Source organism: Cryptotermes secundus, unplaced genomic scaffold (genome assembly GCF_002891405.2).
Source record: "Cryptotermes secundus unplaced genomic scaffold, Csec_1.0 scaffold594, whole genome shotgun sequence".
Classification (NCBI taxonomy): domain Eukaryota; kingdom Metazoa; phylum Arthropoda; class Insecta; order Blattodea; family Kalotermitidae; genus Cryptotermes; species Cryptotermes secundus.
Genome location: NW_019737090.1, coordinates 551295 through 564348, shown reverse-complemented (window position 1 = coordinate 564348; position 13054 = coordinate 551295). Strand labels below are relative to the sequence as shown.

At 43.5% G+C, this 13054-nt stretch overlaps 2 protein-coding genes across 4 annotated transcripts in view; one reads left to right on the top strand and one right to left on the bottom strand.

Annotated features, from left to right (window-relative positions):
• The first annotated feature begins 2860 nt into the window (after positions 1-2860).
• LOC111870111 (UDP-glucuronosyltransferase 1-8) lies at positions 2861-10426 on the top strand. Of its 2 annotated transcripts, none has more exons than XM_023862134.2 (6): positions 2861-2997; positions 4854-5094; positions 6073-6659; positions 7408-7630; positions 8589-8805; positions 9638-10426. In XM_023862134.2, the coding sequence occupies exons 2-6, from the start codon at positions 4854-4856 to the stop codon at positions 9936-9938; spliced, it is 1569 nt and encodes a 522-aa protein (XP_023717902.1). In that variant the 5' UTR covers positions 2861-2997; the 3' UTR covers positions 9939-10426. The 2 variants fall into 2 exon arrangements, with proteins under 2 accessions (XP_023717902.1, XP_023717901.1); XM_023862133.2 differs by having other exon boundaries at positions 2861-3056.
• A 395-nt stretch (positions 10427-10821) lies between these two features.
• The window catches only part of LOC111870128, a 2946-nt gene continuing 713 nt past the window's right edge, over positions 10822-13054 (bottom strand). Inside the window, exons 2-4 of one of the 2 annotated variants that reach the window (XM_023862161.2) lie at positions 12210-12494; positions 11372-11647; positions 10822-11305 (exon numbers count right to left, since the gene is read on the bottom strand). In XM_023862161.2, the coding sequence (XP_023717929.1) occupies positions 11279-11305; positions 11372-11647; positions 12210-12491 (585 nt within the window). In that variant the 5' untranslated portion in view covers positions 12492-12494 and the 3' untranslated portion in view covers positions 10822-11278. Of the gene's footprint in view, positions 11648-12209; positions 12495-13054 lie in introns of both variants that reach the window. The other variant, XM_023862160.2, reaches the window with a different exon arrangement.

Genomic DNA, 13054 nt, shown 5'->3' with positions numbered 1-13054 from the left:
TTCAAACCCAGTATTTTTATTCAGTGTCACAACGAAATTCTAAGTTAAATACATTAAATCCAATTAACTTCATTCAGTTGAACCCTTCCTGAGAAGCCGAGAGTCGTTCAGCTACTCGGAATTTCTCAACATTTTCTGGTATCCGAAGGTTCATTGCCCTGGCAGCGGCTTCTAACAGTGGAAAATCTTCAGGTTCCCGCGCTCAGGTCCACTTGTCACAGCCGCCCTTGCAGAACTCTTTGTCAACTGGCAACTCAACCATAGCACCATCTCTTGACAGCCTCCCGTGCAGCACTCTTTGTCAGCTGTCAACTCAACCATAGCACCATCTCTTCACAGCCTCCCGTGCAGCACTCTTTGTCAGCTGCCAAATCAACCATAGCACCATCTCTTGACAGCCTCCCGTGCAGCACTCTTTGTCAGCTGTCAACTCAACCATAGCACCATCTCTTCACAGCCTCCCGTGCAGAACTCAATTGAAGTGCCAACACTCAACTCTCTCCATTTCGCTCAAGTCAAAGTAAAAGTCAAGGTCACATTGCAGGAAATGGTCAGTCAGTCAGTAATTCTTGGTGTCGAGCCCCATCTGGGGCTCATGACCAGATATTTATTGCTGTTTGACAGTTACGGTCTTGTTTTCGTGGGGCGCCCTCTCTGACAAGAGGACGGGTCTGTATTTTGCATATGCTGCTGGACCTTGCCAGCGCAGTCTTTTTCGGGTCCGAGTCCCTTGGGATTCGTAACCATATTTTACTGTCTCAGATTTAAGACCTCCCTTTTCGTCGCCTCCTACGACTCTCAGGGTCACGATGGAGGTATTCGACCACGCCTCCACACGAGTGATGAGCTCAAATCAAAGTCAAAGTCACATATCATTTACATTGCGATCTTCTGAGCTGTGATACCGTGTAGTGTGGTAGGTACTTATCAACATTTTGGAGAAATTTGCTGCCTCCAGCTTCAGTGATGAAAATTGAGACAGCAAATTCCTAAAAAATGTGGTTGTCAGACTACAAGGCGTCAGAAAACAGTATCGTATTTTTGATGTTGTGGAAGACGAGATTTAGTCACTAAAATGTCACTTTTCAGGAGAACAAGAAACAGTTTGAGACTTTATCTCCTTCGTGAACATAAACAGGGATTAGGTCTTAAGACTTGTTCTTTTAAAGCTGGAGGTGTTCAACTTTCCATCTCTTTCTGGGTCTTCCAGCATCCCGTCGTCCGCGGGGCTGGTACTGAGAATCTGGTTTGAGTAAGTGGGTTCTGTCCATTCTTTCCCGTGGTCTAACCAGTCACATATTGAGGAGTGTGACTATAGATGGGGTATGAATTGGTGAATTGTTTTATTACAGCGCCACTGCTATCCTTAAGAATCCGTAGATCACCACAGCACCCGCTAAGCTTTATCCGTCCTGCTGTATCTTCAACAACTATCTCCTAGCTACGGTTTCTAACAGTAGAGATTATTCAGCTTCCCGTGCTTACGTCGTTACATTCCGGCGAATATCCCGGAAATGAACCCCTGCGTGAAGAGATGGCGCTATGGTTCAGTTGACAGTTGACAAAGAGTTCTGCACGCGCGGCTGTGACAAGTGGCGTGGGAAGCTGAAGATTTTCCACTGTTAGAAGCCGCTACCAGGAAACATCTCGTTAAAACACAGCAGGCTGGAGAAGACTCAGTGGGTGCTGTGGTGATTTGAAAAATGTGTGGCGCTGTAATTACTTGTAGTTCCGAGTCGTGTGTATAAGCGGTCAATAAATCTATTCACTAGTCTGTACCCAGTATATCGCCATCCCTAAATCGTGACAACATCGATGAGTTTGCATTGCTGAATACATTTACGTTACGTCACATACCGTATTTTCAGCGAATACCATCCGTAGAGCGCATGTTCTGTGTGCAATACTTGTTATCTCTAACCCACGTGAGCAGATTAAATCTGGGGGGTGGGGGAGAAGCATTGATTATATTCAGCTCTGAATCTCTTAGCTTTGTGTCTCCTATTCGAACAGATGAAATTTCTTCTTTGTCCTCTGCTTCAAATGCTAGGCCCTCTAGCCTGTTCCGACTTCAACAGACTTCATCTTTCCACCTTGCATTTCGGGTGCTCACGGCGGTGACTGTGAATATCACAATCTTCTGTGTTGTAATGACATGTAGCTCCGAGAGAGCCCGACGTTTCGGTTAACATACCCCCTTCATATTCCGGTAGAAGAGTAAGCCAAGCAGGAAACCAGCAGAAGCGACTCAGTTTGCTGCTTATTTCTTTCTTGGATTACACTTCAACCCTGATGATGGAGGATATAAATTCCTCCGAAACTATCACTACAGATAAAATAATCCAAGATTACGATATGATGAGAAAGATCTGTATTTTATTGAATAGACAAGTACCGACGTTTCGAAGAAACAAGTTTCTGTTCCTCCGTGTTTTGTCCTGCAGACCACAGCAGCAGGTTCTTGGAAGACGTTAACACTCATCAAAAGAAGCACACTGTAAGTTTTGAGGTTTGCACGGCGGTGACTATGAAGAATGCCGTCTTCTGGGATGTGACTCACGCTGGTTCCTAGCTCTCGGATTTTTTGCCCTGAAGATTGGGACGATACGTTCCTCCGAAACGTCGGTTCGCACAAAATACACACGGCGCCACATTCCGGAAGACGACATTCACCAAATTTCATGTCTCAGAAGACCGTGATCTTAATACTCAGTAACTTCAGGATAACAGATCTCAGTGGCATTGAAGTTGTCTACAGATTCCTGAAAATGTAACGTCATGATGAAACAGCAGAGTTACAGTAATAAACAATTATCTCAGACTTTTGCCATTGTACGTGCTAGAGATAAGGTACATTAACTTAAGGATATCAGACAGCACATTATGCAAGAGGCTTCGCTCGCTGACAGATCACTTTTCTCTCTTCTCTGAAGATGTCGCTATTAGTCTGCAGGTCAACGAGACTCGATCGGTGCACTGTGTGAAGAATCAGCTGGGGTCAGTACAACACTCAGGCAGCTAGTGCTAAGGAGTGCTGAGCGGAATTCGAAAGTACTGTGAGTGTTCTCATACTTGTATAGACAAGAAAACATACATTTCAATACCTGTTAGTAACCTAATTAACAACTTGTTCCATTAACTTTGCGCATTCAGTTCACGTTATTTGGAAGTTTGTATATTCTTATATATTGCAGTTTAAATGGAANAATACCGGTAGGATATAGAGACTGGTAGAAATCATAGAGGGAAGCACAATGGACCGCTACAGGTCTAAGTGCATGGGGAAACCCACCCTTTCTAATAACTAACTAACTAACCTAATTAACAACTTGTTCCATTAACTTTGCGTATTCAGTTTACGTTATTTGGAAGTTTGTGTATTCTTATATATTGCAGTTTAAATGGAATATTTCCGTTTTCTCCTTCTTTGTGTTCATTTTATTTGGGAGAAAGTTTGAGTCTTGTGTTGTGGTTGAGAAAAATAAATCGTGAAATCGGAGGGGAACACCTACCCACCTACCACTAGGCGCTACAGCCCTGGGTGAGCCTTGGCCTCCTCCACAACCAATGCGTGCTACCACAGGAATGGATCCACGCATAACAATAATCGGAGGAAAAAAGTATTATAATTCTCCTGCGAGATATAAAGTCTATAGCAAAAGCAGGAAATGCTGACACGTAAAGTAAAGGTTAAGGTCGACATTCCCGGGAAACCGTGACAAGAACACGGAGGAGAGAAGCAGTCACGATATTGCCAGCCATTATTGCTTGTAACTGTTGCATTGTTATAAGCGTGTGTTGGAGGCCATGTTTGCTGTTAACGGCGAGTCATTCTTGCGTTTTACACTGTTCCAATGTCCGCTATAGGCTATAGGTTATCTTTCCTTCTGGAGACATTAGGAACCTTAGAATTAAAACGTGAAGCACATAAACTAGTGACGCTACAACAGTGATGGAAAAATTCGGAAAGTTTTTACCGACTATTCAGAGGTTATGTTACAGTCATGCGCTCCATCTTGCTGTAAAAAATTGAACTATACGTCATTTGTACTGTAAGACACCTTGGAACAAGTTAGAAAGAATGATCGAAATGTTTTTATAGATCCTAAATCCGATAAAGATCATTTTGCGACAGCGGAAGCTCTGTCACTTATGGAAAGAGGAATATTATGAAATTGTGAAAGATTTATTAAATTGCTTAAAACCTATTCGATTCGCATTTGAAGCATTAAGTAATCATTATGAAAATCTCCTAAGAAACAAAGGAATTTTTAAGTTTCTGTTTAGTAATTTGGAAAAATAGAATTCTGATTTGAGTAGTATGCCTTTGAAAGAAATTAGAAATGAACTGCGTAAACGCAGGAATAAAAATCTGGCGTTCCTCATTAAACATTTAAACAATGTCAGTTGCTTACATGGAGTGGAAAACGAGTAATTTTTAAATGGTAAACAAGAATGAAACTGCTCAATTAGCAAAACCATTAATGGAAAGATTTTTTAAAGTAGAATGTGCTTTAACAGAATCTATGCAAAGAGTATAAGATGCGAATATTGTGGAACCCCCCAAATCAAATGAGAAACTGGTCTAAAATCTGAATTGCCAAAAGCAATATTCATTTTAAGGGCAAAACCAGGGCAAGCAGAAGAAATAAATTAACAGTTATAAAATGAAATGAGCTTATATGAAGGAAACGTGCTCCAATGGCGAATCTGAACATGCTTTAGCGCGCACCCTTAACAATTCGACCCTATTGGATAGGGCAATTAATGATTTATGTGTTTTAAAATTTCCTTAGAAGGATGGTGTGTTTACGCGTTACTTGACCCTTGCACAATCACTCTCTTGCCAACAGATGGCGGGGAAGTTATACATACTGGTGGCGCTTGTGGTGGCATTATTGACAACTTCAGAAAGCGCTCACATACTCGGGGTATTCCCGATTCCAGCAAAGAGCCACAACATTGTCTTCTCAGCTCTGACTCGCGAACTTGCACGAAGAGGACATCAGGTGACGGTCATTAGTCCTTTTCGAGAGAAGAACCCCATACCAAACTTAACGGAGATAGAAGTGAAACTCGACCTGACAGATGATTGTAAGTTTATAACGACAGTCCAGACCCTAGATGTAGAATGCATATTACCATAAAAGGTAAAGTTGCCTCTATGGTTAACTAATTAAGCACTACGCCATGGAGGCGTATAGGGGAGTGGATGTACGAGTATAGACCCACGTTTTCTTAACCTCGGCACTAGATGGAGGTGAGTGGTCAGCTTCACACCCCGGACGCTTCATTCCTGGGGAAAGAGCCCCCGGTACCCATTGGATATGAGGTTGGGTGGACGCTAGAGCCGGTCTGGACGACATGGAGAATTGAAAATTCTTCACCCCACCAGGACTCGAACTCCGGCTCTTCGGCCGGCCAGACAGTAGCCAGTCGCTATACCGACTGCGCTATCTCGGCTCTGCATATTACCGTAATAAATAAAACAATATATCTGCTATTGTTAGTTATCTTAAGGACCGCCTCTGTGGTCTAGTGGTCAGAGTTCCTGGCTACAGATCCAGAGGTCCCGGGTTCGATTCTCAGCGCACAATATTTTCTGAGAAGTAGTGGGTCTGGAACGGGGTCGACTCAGCCTCGTGAGGGTAACTGATGAGCTATTTCAAGGAAATAGCGGCTCCGGTCTAGAAAACCGAGATTAACGGCAGTGGGGAATCGTTGCGCTGACCACGCGACACTCGCTGTCCTCAAAAGTTTACAGTAACTTCGCCGACAAGCGGCGGTCGCTCGGTCGGTATAGTTCGCTTGCGGGCTCAAGCCCCGGAGTTTTTTTAGTTAGTTATCTTAATGGTTTAATCTCGATATAATTTTACTCGTAACAGTTCAAGCACGTGCTGTAATTTCTTGACAAATCAGTGGGCCTCACAAATATGAACGCACTATGAATTTAGGGAGCCAGAAATGCAAAAGAAAAATAAGGTTCTGGTTACAGCACCCATCACATTATTTGGAACGTAAGCTCTCTTTTGTTATATTTTGGCTTGCGCATCATTTGTGTCTATATTTCAGTTTCAGGAAATTTATTCAATTTAAGACATAAAGGCACACTGGAACTCTCGAGGTCTCAATGGAAATCAGCGCCTGCGTTCTGCGTCAGCATTTTTCAGCATCCACAAGTCCAGACCTTCATACATTCCAAACATCATCACTTTGATGCCATCATAGTGGAGACATTCGCGAACGAGTGTGTCCTCGGGTTTGCACATAAATTCCAAGCTCTTATAATACAGATCTGCCAATTCGGTGGTACTCACTGGATGGGGGACTGGCTTGGAAACCCCAATCCGTACGCTTATATCCCGGATGCATTTCTTGACTACAGCTCTCATATGAGTTTTGGGGAACGTTTGGTGAACACGTTAACTGGAGTTTACTGGAGAACTGGACAAGAGTTTTATAGCATCCCACGGCAAGAAGCAGTGATGAGGCAGTATTTTAACGACACAGATGATATTCCTCCGCTCGCAGACATTGTTCGTAACACGTCACTGCTGCTTCTCAACAATCACTTCAGCCTCAATTATCCGAGGCCACTAGTACCTAACATGATTGAAGTTGGCGGAATGCATGTGCAGACGGCAAAGAAACTACCGGAGGTAAGGTCTGCTACAGTTTCAGCTGAATTTACCCCATCTTTGATGATTTCATTTATATTATTGTGTAACTGTGTTCAGGGCATGCGATAGCGTATGCTACAAGTTGGAAGGTCGCGGGATCGAGTTCCGATGAGGTGAATTTTTTTTTTCAATTGACCTACTCCTTCCAGCCTCACTATGACCCTGTGGTTGACTCAGCCTCTAACAGAAATGAGTACCAGGAATATTCCTGGGGGGTTAAGGGCGGCCGACGCGTAAGGATGACAACCTTACAGCCATCAGTGAGCCAACTGTCTAAAGAAAATGTGGGAGCCCCGACGCCTCACGACCCTATGGGCCTCCACGTCCTGTTACAGGGATAGAATATTTTTATGTAATTGTATTCTGTCATGGCATTTTATATAATACAGGCAGATCGCTATGTAGACTTATGCACATTTTTGCTCGGACTACCGCATTCCAGATAATAATGAGCGATCGAAAGGAGCTGTTTGCGAACGAAACTGAATTCTTACAATTGACACTTATTTTTTAAAATAAAGACGTGAAATGAAAACGAAATACGATCTGAAAATTTAAAATAAAGGTTCCAAGATAACATATGTATGGTGTTACCGTTCTGTTTCCATTACTATTTATGAACCACCTGAATAAAAATTGTACTTCATCGAATTCAAGTTTTGTCATCATCACTTTAGTCTGTATATTAAGTATTAAACTAAATGAGTAACCCTCTGTCTGTCTACAGGACCTGCAAATATATCTGGATGAAGCACCAAACGGAGTCATCTACTTCAGCATGGGTTCACTCCTACAAGGCTCCCAAATGCCTGACTCCGTGAGAAAAGCTTTCGTAGAAGCGTTCTCTAAGCTGGAACAGAAGGTACTCTGGAAGTGGGAGACAGACTCGTTACCAGGGCAACCCAACAATGTGAAACTGGGCAAGTGGCTACCACAGGCCGACATTCTAGGCGAGTTATTTTTTTTAATTCGCTTAGTGGGGGGTGGAGTCCAGCTGGGTCCACTCGGCATGGCGGCCACTGATTGGCCTATTGTAGCCTGCTCCGGGTGATTATGATGATGGAGAATTTGGTGGAATGACGATTGGCAGGGGAAACCGAAGTACTCGGAGAAAACCTGCCCCAGCGCCACTTTGTCCTCCACAAATCCCACTTGACCTGAACCGGGAACCATAGCAACCAATCCTCTCTCTCTAAGATCCGTTTTAATATTATCCACCCGCCTATGTATTATTCTTCCTAGTGGTCTCTTTCCTTCTGGCTTTCCCACCAATATCCTACATGCATTCCTCTTAGCCGGTGCTAACTAATAGCTACGCAAACAATTGCATTAAAACAGAGAATGGTGTTTTCTACGGGTCCGTGCAGAGATATTTTAAGCAGGACAAGTTAGTGTGGAGTACTTGGTTGGTGAGTTAGTGAGTTAGAGGACTGCTGCAGTTCAGTCGTGAGCTGTTACTGTGAGATGCTGGTAGGTGAGGCAGGGGACAGTTCGGAAACACAGAGAAAGGGGAACATCCGCCATTGGAAGCCGCTACCAAGCAACGGCTAGTGCGGACGGCAACAGATTGAGAAGACCTAATATGCCCCATAGTGATCAGTGAAGTGTGTAGAACAGTAATAATACGATCTTACTTGTAGTTACGAGTTGTAAAAGTTCAATACATCCGATTACGCATTCCAAACCCCGTCTATAGTAACTAAAACTGTTACAGTACATTAAATTAGCATCAACAGGACACAAATTATGAAAGAAACCTTAACAATTCATTAATTCATATACCCCCCTCACAAATCACTCAGCTTAGCCAACACAGTCAGCAAAGAGTCTTTACATTAATATCGCAACAAGTAAGTTAAGGGAAAGAATATTCAGTGGCCGTCAAGAGAGTTCCTGTTCCTTGTGCAGCACATCCAAATGTGCGCCTCTTCATCACGCATGGCGGGTTGCTGAGCAAACAGGAGGCTATCAATCGCGGTGTTCCCCTGTTGGGGATCCCGGTCTACGGAGATCAGTATCTCAACGTGCGGAAAGCTGAGAGTCTTGGGTACGGAATTCGACTGGAATTTGACAACATCACAGCGGAATCTGTCCTTTGGGCGATACAAACGGCACTCCAACCAAGGTACAGAGTTAATTATCTGTTTTCAGATGGATCCGTCAAACCCAGTGCGAACGAACACCAATATAGCCAGCATTCCGATTTTACTGATCATGCACAAACGCATATAGTTTCAATATTTCATTCACACATTCATTCATTGATGGCCTCTTCTTCAGTTTCGTATTTTTTTTTACACCGACGGTAGGACTCCTTGGATGTTACCAAAAGGAAATAGGGTTCTTGGTGGCTACTTGCTGGATTTCTCTTCGATCCTGAAAATGGAAGTAGTACGTTCCTCCGAAATATCGGACGTCATTAAATAATACCCTTCCCACCATTTACATTGTAAAGGTGGAAACGACTAGAATTCTGCCCATCGTGTCACAACTTTTTTCCGACTCGAGAATGAAAGGTAAACTTGTGACTGTCGTTCTAGAATATCTTAATTCGTGAGAGAACTCCATAATCAGCTAGGTAATAGTTTTCATTTCATGCATCCTGTTGTGTTATAATATACAACTTCTTTATTGAAACCGTCAAAACACAACTATATCAAGGTAAGTGCCTAGTTTTGGCTCTACTACATGTTTCGGCTATTAATAGCCATCATCAGGCAAATATATGGCTAACATATATACACCACTGAACTGCAGTACTAGTAAAATTGAATACAATCATATTAATTATATAAAATACTTGGCGTAAAAATACACTAAATTAGATTATATAAAACAAACGTTATAGTATAAAACAAGAATAAAATTCTTCGATTGATGCTTTATATCATCGACTCAGTCAGTATGTAATAGTTATTTATTTCGAAGATTTTTGTACAATTTACATCTGTTTACAGATACCGTGAGAACGCCCAACGTCTGTCCCGAATCTACCGGGACCAGCCACTCACACCGCTGGAGCAGGCCGCGTTCTGGACGGAGTACGTGATCAGACACAAGGGAGCTCCTCACATGCGCTCCGCTGCACTCGACCTCACCTGGTACCAGTACTTCCTGCTAGATGTCATCGCTGTGTTGGCGCTAGCTGTCGGTGTTTTCTTGCTCTTAGCATTGCTGATTAGCAGGGCGATATTTAGGAAATTGTGCGGTGCCACACCGAAAGACAAGAATGCCAGACACAAGAAGAAAATAAATTAATGTAGCATTCATATTAGAGAATGAGTTTCTAATTGTCATTTGTTTCGATATTGGGGTAATTTTGATTAAGCGGCCGTTCCTTCCTATAGCACATTTATTAGTTTGTCTCGTACAAAGAATTAAAACCTAAATTTATGATAGATACATAGATACATATTCTTTGTGGATCTATTTAATGGGAAATGCACAGTACAAATAATATTATATGTTGAATTTTTCGTTCTGAAAATCGTGCTCTTCAAGGATATCTTATATATGTAACAAATGACGGAGGAACATGGTAGTCCCAAGCGGATATGGGAATGTCATTACACATAAATTACAATTTTAGGTTAAAATCTTCCAACAGAATTTCATGATAATGTGTGTTTAAACTTGTATGGGTGAATGAATGTTGCGTGATTACATTTTTAGAAAACTCGCATTAATTATCAGTAATTTTGATATACTCCATAGTAAAATAAAGATTACACCTGATAAAACTCAAACTATCACCAACATGAACTCCAATCCGCGCACATCCTACAGTAAATTCCACATCTGACTTTTGTTTGACCACATGAATTTATTTGGAGAATTCATTTGGAGCTCAAACTCCATCAGCTTTATGTGAAGTGAACAATTCCTACCAGCAAGGAATGCATTGTGAAGTTCTGGAATAGTTATTTCTAAAGTTCACGTTAAGCCAAGTTTCCACAGGACGACAAAGGTAAGGTTATCCTTGTAACAGGCCCTGTAGGTCCACAGGTTTGTGAGACGTCGAGGCTCTCACAGATGGCGGTGAGTTTGTCAGCCTTGCGTACTTCCAGGATGATTCCTGGTACTTATTTCTGTCAGAGGCTGAGTCGAACCCAGGGCCATAGTGAAGCTGGAGGGATTGGGTCAATTGAAAAATCCGATCTTATCGGAAATCTAACCCGCGACCTTCCGACTTGTATCATAGTGCCTCAATCAACTGTTATTATCATGCGACAAACTAAAATCCTTGATGTAAGCCTGTCATCACAGTTATACATTCTGACAACTACTCCACTGAGTTGCTCCTTGCATCTTTCTTCGAGAAAAAATCTTGAGGTTTTCCGGTTCTTGTGACGGTTACGATCTTCTGAGATGTGACGCCTTATAATCTGGTAGAAATTCGCCCAACGACTCGGAGGAACCTGTTGCCTGCCCTGACGATAGACACAGTAGGTCTCTCCTAAACTATAGTTACTATCTACCACATTACATGGCGTCACATCACAGAAGACAACTCAACAATCTTGAAGTTCTCAGAAAGAAAATGTTTGATAAGTATTACGCTTATGTCACACTGTTCCCATATCGATGGCAAAGTGAGGTTAGGGGAGATGTGAATGTACGAGTATCTGTGGTGGTGGGAGCACAGGATTCACCGCCGCTGTCCCTGGCATAGCCTCCTGGTAGTTGAGAATCTGTGGTGGTGGGAGCACAGGATTCACCGCCGCTGTCCCTGGCATAGCCTCCTGGTAGTTGAGAATCTGTGGTGGTGGGAGCACAGGATTCACCGCCGCTGTCCCTAGCATAGCCTCCTGGTAGCTTGGTGGAGGAGTGCAGGCCCTAGATGAAGGCAAAGTGTCACATTTGTCGGGTACGTTGAATGGCGCAGGTGGACATGGAGGTGATGATGGAGACACTAATTCGGAAATCGTCGCCACAGAGGATCCTGTCCTGTTTGTCGCTGATACATTCTGCAACAAACGTCATATTCAAGTAGGCTCCTGTAACAGCCCTTGAGAACGTAACAAACAATCCGATGCTGAAGAAACTCGTTTTCGAAACCGAAGTCTCAGTGTTCACAAAAGCTCGCCAAAGGACCCTACCCTGAATCACGTATCCTCTCTACGTCCGCAAATCTCCCTATTCCTTAAGGTTGAGGTGGTGCTCACAATACTACGTACCTGGTTCAGGTGGTGCTCACAATACTCCGTACCTGGTTGAGGTGATGCTCACAATACTGCGTACCTGGTTGAGGTGATGCTCACAATACTGTGTACCTGGTTGAGGTGATGCTCACAATACTGCTTACCTGGTTCAAGTGGTGCTCACAATACTCCGTACCTGGTTGAGGTGATGCTCGCAATACTGCGTACCTGGTTGAGGTGGTGCTCACAATACTGCGTACCTGGTTGAGGTGGTGCTCACAATACTCCGTACCTGGTTGAGGTGATGCTAACAATACTGCGTACCTGGTTCAGGTGATGCTCACAATACTCCGTACCTGGTTGAGACCATGCTCACAATACTGCTTACCTGGTTGCAGTGACGCTGTTTCTGGTGGTTGCACCACAGTATGTAGATGAACAAGAAGGTGAGCAATGTGAACACGGTGAGCGTCAAGGACCGCTCATATATTCCAGTTATATACACCACGCAGTATGAGATTCCCACTACCCCAATTCCCACCAGGAAGCATTTAGGCATCCACTCGCGTCGCAGAGCGTCCTCTGCCTGCCTCGCCCACACGGACCCGGAAGGCCCCGACAGTTGGGGACCACAGTTGCCCAAACTCTGAGTATTTCGGCAGAATTGCATCGTCTGTAGTACAGAAACGGTATAAAAGTTTCAGACGCATTCATTCAGATACTCTCATCTTCATTTACATTTGCTGAAACTTTTAAATCACAAACAGCTACGGCTGTTTAACCCCCATGTCTGAGTATATGTCACAGTAACTCGCAGTAGAGTGGGTAAAAAAAGAAAAACTCCATGGTCTGTAGTCCGCAAGCGAACTATACCGACCGAGACACCGCCGCTTGTCGGGGAAGTGAGTGCCAACATTTTGCGGAGAGAGGGTGTCACGTGGTCAGCGCAACGGTTCCCCGCGGCCGTTAATCTCGTTTTTCTTGAAACAGCTCCTAAATTATCCTCACGAGGCCGAGTGGACCCCGTTCCAGAACCACTACTTCTCAGAAAATGTGGTAGCGTCTGGAATCGAACACGGGGCCTCTAGATCTGCAGCCAGGAACTCTGAACACTAGACCACAGAGGCGGTCAGTATAGTGGACAGCCTCGAGAAGTTTAAGAGTTCCTGTGGACAATTTTCACTGCTTCTAGTAGGCGTATCTTTGAACCGTCACATAAATACAAACGGTAGT

Excerpts from the sequence above, each read along its gene's own strand:
- LOC111870111 (XM_023862134.2), top strand. The coding sequence starts at position 4,854 with ATGGCGGGGAAGTTATACATACTGGTGGCGCTTGTGGTGGCATTATTG. Across the intron at positions 5,095-6,072 it reads ACTCGACCTGACAGATGATT|TTTCAGGAAATTTATTCAAT; the intron begins GTAAGTTTATAA and ends TCTATATTTCAG. Across the intron at positions 7,631-8,588 it reads ACCACAGGCCGACATTCTAG|CACATCCAAATGTGCGCCTC; the intron begins GCGAGTTATTTT and ends TTCCTTGTGCAG.